Source organism: Sceloporus occidentalis, unplaced genomic scaffold (genome assembly GCF_023333645.1).
Source record: "Sceloporus occidentalis isolate IW3139 unplaced genomic scaffold, rSceOcc1.0.p SCAF_19, whole genome shotgun sequence".
Classification (NCBI taxonomy): Eukaryota; Metazoa; Chordata; class Lepidosauria; order Squamata; family Phrynosomatidae; genus Sceloporus; species Sceloporus occidentalis.
In genome coordinates, this window is record NW_028316999.1 from 14,020,694 (window position 1) to 14,026,693 (window position 6,000).

General features: G+C 36.0%; 1 protein-coding gene across 1 annotated transcript in view; it reads left to right on the top strand.

Annotated features, from left to right (window-relative positions):
• Positions 1-5,570, top strand: part of LOC149302477 (cytochrome b5 reductase 4-like) — a 72,811-nt gene extending 67,241 nt beyond the window's left edge. Inside the window, exons 13-16 of the mRNA XM_089482658.1 lie at positions 572-722; positions 1,565-1,651; positions 4,079-4,243; positions 5,516-5,570. Of these exons, the coding sequence (XP_089338784.1) occupies positions 572-722; positions 1,565-1,651; positions 4,079-4,243; positions 5,516-5,570 (458 nt within the window). The remainder of the gene's footprint in view (positions 1-571; positions 723-1,564; positions 1,652-4,078; positions 4,244-5,515) is intronic.
• Positions 5,571-6,000: the final 430 nt, after the last annotated feature.

Consider the following 6,000-nt stretch of genomic DNA (forward strand, 5'->3'; position numbering starts at 1 on the left):
AAGAACATGAATGAATATGGGGAAAGTATTTTGTAACACAACTATATCTTTGTTAGTTTGGGAAAAGGAAGTCAAACCAGCAGAAATAGCTGCTGAATACTACCTAAAGTAAAATGTCTTCCATTAACTGAATGCTGCCTTGGGTAAAGGTAATCTAGTTCAGGAAAATACCTGAACTAAAAGCTGCAATGAGTGAATTTGGCTATAGATTATTTTTCTTTGGTATCACTTAGACTTAGGCCTGTTTATTCGTTAGCCCCACATGATGTATAGTTACAAATCAGTTAGCCTGGCATAATGTATAGTGTTCACAGGAGCTGTTCTTAATGCATATTGGTGGAGTTGAAATGTTTAACCCATCTGCAAACCTATGGCTTAGTGAATATACAATGAATATAATATATATATATTTAAATTGGACATTTATCTTTGGCTAATATTTGGAATTAACCACACACACTTTCGTAGTGTTAATGCTCTATGTATTTAAGTCACTTCATTACATCTTTATTATGGCTTTCTAATTCATCAGCATTAGAGTGGTGTGTTTATTTATTGTCCATTTATACAGGTGATTATATCTCCATCAGCAGCCCTCAGGGAGATTTCAGGATGTCCCAGACTGTAAACGTGGAGGATGTCTTTCTTTTGTCAGCAGGAACTGGTATAACCCCAATGATACAACTGCTGGGGCATGTTTTACATAATGTTTCAAACCTCAGGTGAATATTACTTGTTCATTCATATGTCTGTTCATTCATACAGTATACTGTTATAGAGACCTAGCTGTATAGCTGTAAGTACCAAATCTTGAAGGGCATACATAATTTCTGCAAATGTTCAATGTAAGCAACAGTCAACTTTTACAACAAAGGCTAGAGACTTTATAAATACGTTGTTGAAAAGCATGGTATGAAATCATTAGTATTGCAGAAATAATTGCTGCGCACAATGTGCTATGTTAGCATGGCAGATAATTGATTACAGCACCTAATATTTTAGTGAACGCTTTGTATGGATCATGGTATTTCTATCAAGTCGGGTTTTTTTTGTTTCAGTAGCAACAGGTAAGTCTTATTATATAGATTGGCAAAAGCGCAGTTATTATGCACTAGTGCTCAACAGTCAAGAGGATTATTACATTATTGGTCTATTTAGCTTATCTTTCTGCTGCGAAGTTTCATACCTATAGTGGTTGAAGTGTATAGGTCTATACAATTATAATTTCTGGTATATAATGGTATGCAGGGACATGCTCAGAGTGGTGTTTGAGAAAGCCCCCCGAAATATCATATAACTGACAAAACTGGCAGCCTCCAAGTCTGCAGATAAAAGAAGTTTATTGAAACAAAATGAAATATAACACAATCGACATTAATGAAAAGCTCATTACTTTATACAGCAATGTTACTTTTTCCTATTTTTCCTATATAAATGAAATTCACATTGACCTTTAAGTGACATTGCCTAGTGGATTTTATTTTTGTATTGTTTTAATGCCAAAATAAAAAAATAACTTGTTTATTTTAATGTTGTTTTACCACCCCCAATCCCCCACCCTCAGAAAAGTCAAGCTGATATTTTTCAACAAAACAGAGGATGATATTTTATGGAGAGAACAAATCGACAAACTTTGTGTAACAGATAAGCGGTAAAGTATATTAGAAATAAAAAAAAAAAAACCCTCTTTGTTTTGGCTTGTTTTCATTTCAGGTATATAATTGTATGCAGGGACATTTGTCGTATATCTGACAAGAAAAAAATATTTTATGTATGAGAAATCTCTAGTGTAATAATGATTTGCCTTTAGTGGAGGCGGTAATATTGAATCCCTTAAGGACTTATACCGTCATACATCTATATATGCTCAAGGACAGGTGTATTTTTAGAAATACCACCATCAGCTGGATATGTCTATTCATTGTGAGTTTAAAAATAAAAAGTAATTAAGAAATTATTTTTAATAGAACACGCAGTAGCATATAGTTGTCTGCCTTCTTATGTCTCTAGTTAGATTGTTTCTCATGTGTTTTCATGCGATGTTGCCCTTGGTTAACAAGTCATTTTCCTTACCTTCTTAGAAACCAAGATATTTCATAGCGTTTGCTGTTTTTCTGCTGGGCTGTTAATTTTTTACTTTGTAATGTACCTTGCATAATGTGCCTGCTGAAAAACCACGATAAGCGAAGAGAAAAACTTTTCCTACTAACCCGCAGAAAAGTAGCAAGCGCAATTTCAAACCTAAGCTCTATGCAAAACAGAGAACATGTAAGAGAGAAACCTTTTTCCAAAATTTGCCAGAGGAACTGTAGTCTGAGATATTTGTTTCTTATGTTGAAATAAAATGTATTACCGCAAATTTTTTTTAAATTAATTGGTTTATCTATGAGATTGTTCCGTACGTGACCAAAAGTATGTGTACACCCCCCTGATTGAGTTTAGGTGTTTTAGCCACATCTATTGCTAACAGGTATAAAATCAAGCAGATAGGTATGCTATCTTCATAGACAAACATTAGCAGTAGAATCATTATACAGGGCACTATTATAGGTTGCCACAAGTCAGTTTGGGGAATTTTGACGCTACTTGATGTGCCCCATCCACTATAAGTGCTATCATTTTGAAATGGAAGTGTCAAGGAGTAAAAACTCAGCCACATAGCAGTAGACCACACATTCTTATAGAGCAGGACTGGTGAGTGTGGAAGCATAAACAGATCACCTGTCCTCTGTAGCATCACTTACTTTGAAACTGCCTCTGGAAGTAACATCAGCATAAGCACTGTGTGTTGGGAGCTTCACAAAATGGGTTTCCATGGTAAAGCAGCCGCGGCACACAAGCCGAAGATCCTTATGCGCAATCCCAAGTGTCAGCTGGAGTAGTGAAAAGCATGCCACCACTGGACTCTGGAAATATGTCCTTTGAAGTGGTAAATCACGCTTCACTATCTGGAGGTCTGATCCATTAATGTGGGTATGGTGGATGCCAGGAGAATGCTATCTACTGGAATGCATAGTTCCTACTGTAACATTTGGTGGTGAAGGGATAATGGTTTGTGGCTGACACCTGATCACAGATCCATCTGGGTTGCTAGTTGTGTGGGCATGTGTTTCCTGCTTAATCTGTTATGAATGTATCTGGGGACCAGAATAGCTGTCCTCTTCCATATAGAAGCTGGGTTGGTTGGACAGGTCTCACAAGGAGCATGACTAGCCCATATAATGTCACAAAGAGGGCAAGCAGTGCCAGAACTTGGTGGGCAAAGCAGGGCCCTTTTTACCCAAGGACAAAGGGAAATGTTCCCTGGGCCTAGGTTTACCTTAGAGGGCCACAACAGTTTCAATGGAGGTTGATATCTGTACAGCCACCAGCTCATCTTTGCTGTGTAAAAAAAACTTGAAATACTGTGAAATAGCTAGTCAGTGTCCACCTCCATTGCACTGCATCTCCAAGAATGAAGCTCCATCAATGGGTTCAGAGACTGGGTAGTTGTGGGTATCCTGGGAAAGGCTTATCAGTCCTATTTTACTTTTAAAGATGGCTCTGTGACCAAACACCATTCCTTCCACTTGGAGAAAAACAAAGAGGTGACCAGAGGCACAATAACATGTCTGTTGTGGCTAAGCAGCTGCAGGAGGAATTTTGGGAACATTTAAGCTTACAAGTGTGTGGCTTCTAAGCAGGCAGCTACCTCCCGATATTATGGGTTCATTGGATGAACTGTCATTTTCCCATGTTTGGTTTGGGTTTTGGGCTGAACAGAGGATCCCTGTCTGTGCCATTTACATAAAAGCCTGCAAAACAGACCAAGGTTCCAGTGTCAACCAAGACAATTGGAGTAACATTATCTTAGCCCAAGAGAACCACTGTGAAGGGCACTGGAGGTTTTAGTTATTTTACAGGTTAAATGAAAATAGAAATAATGAAATATTTGAAGATAATGTCAATTGTTCTGCTGTGTGTTTCGGTCTAAATAATTAATGTGATGCTGAGTATTTCTACCCATCACATCTCCATTAAACTATGCCAGGCATTTAACGATGTAATATTTAATCATACTATTGTTATTTTCATTCAGATTTGAAGCCCAGTTTGTACTTTCTGAGCCTAGCAATGGATGGAATGGATATAAGGGCCACATATCATTGCAGATGTTGTCAGACACTATCAGAAGAAGTGAAAGAGACTCCAAAGTGCTTATATGTATCTGTGGTCCCGATGGATTTGTTGATCAAGGAACACGGTAATGACTGCAAACCCTGATGACCCATGCTACACGCAATATTTATTTTTCTTAAATGTTTATGGGCTAGCTTATGATTCATGCGAGACATTTTCTTGGTACATTGCAACAGAGAAGCAATACTGAGGTTTTTTTTAAAGGTTATAGTTTCGTAGATTCAACAGTTCATATTTAAGTATGCAAAAACGAATATGTTTTTCTCTGCTCTTCCTGCAATATTTATTATGACATTTCTTGCTTTCTTGTACCACAATAGCACCTAGCGGCATCCCCAGAGAGGTGCTTATGTGATCACAAGATTTCATCTCACTTGCTGGTGCTGACGGATGTTTGTAGCATTTTCTTCTTTACTGCAGAAGCTGTTCTGCCCTGAGGCACATAACAATTATATGACTGATCTTTCAGATTTTAATACACCTCCAAATAAATTATATAAATTTACATGACATTTCAGGTCACATTTCCAGTCCTGATCCTCTGTATATCTACAGGTGTATTTTTAACTTCCTTCAGTTTAAGAATCTATGAGACATTCAGAATTAATTATGCCATAACATCTTCTGTAGTCTTAACAACCGCAAAACAGCTTAATATACTGTTGTTGCTATGGTGCATAAATATTAACTTTGTCACATCCTTATGATTTTATTTGAATACTTGCATACACCCATATTTTTCATTTTACTGGTTTCAAAACATTGTTATCATTTCAAAATCATATTATCATTTGTATTGTACTCTTTAGTCATATCGTTTTATTCCAGGAATGGAATTGAAGGCATGTAAAAAACAAGACTGTTAAATCTGGCTAGGTTATATAATAAACTACTTCTAAATCTGTATCAGAATTTATATATGAGTAGAAAGTATCCTGCCAATATGCATTGTAAATGTAATGATACATTACATAGGTGCATCTCTTATGAAGTATGCTAATTTAAATTTTATCTTAACACTTTAAAGGTCATCTAGGCCCGTGGTTACCAACCAAGTCCTGAAGACAAATTCTGTGTTCTATTTCAAGTTCTTTAAGGACTGGGTCAGAAACCACTGATCTAACCACAAAAACAGAGTTTGAGAAAACATTATATTGATATTCTTACATACATTTGTATGGGGTAGTTACATATTTGGCATGTCAAGATGATGCCTCCTTACCATTTACAGGAATTTACATGTTTTTCCTATTTTAGTGCTTGGGCTACATTCATAAGGCATCTATTGGTTATTTTAATCCAGTGAACTATACCTAATTTTTGTTCTTTATTTTAGATTTCTGCAAGACCTTGGCTTTTCCTCTGAACAAGTATTTCCTTTCAGAGAATGATTTTGTCTTCCTTCTAAAGAATAATTATATATTCAACTGCAATTGTACTTTCTTTGTGCTTATATTATGCTGATTGCTTGTAAGGAACATATGGATAAACAAAGGTTTATATATAGATATTTTTCTGCATTCCATTATGCCAACTGTGGACTCTGAATGTCATTATGCAGACGGGTAGATTATGAAAAGTCCTACTTTCTGTACATGTTTACAGACATATTGTTCTAACTCACATCTTTTGTTAGATTAGACAGTAGTTTTAAAATATCCCTCCATCAGCTATTTCACATCATGTCAAGTAAGTTTGACTTTGCATATTACAATGAGGACAAAGCCTTCTCAATCATTGAAATATTAATTTCACTTGGATTTCCTGATGGGGTTCATATTTTCCTATTATGTACAAAATCTTATTTTCTTACAAAATTTG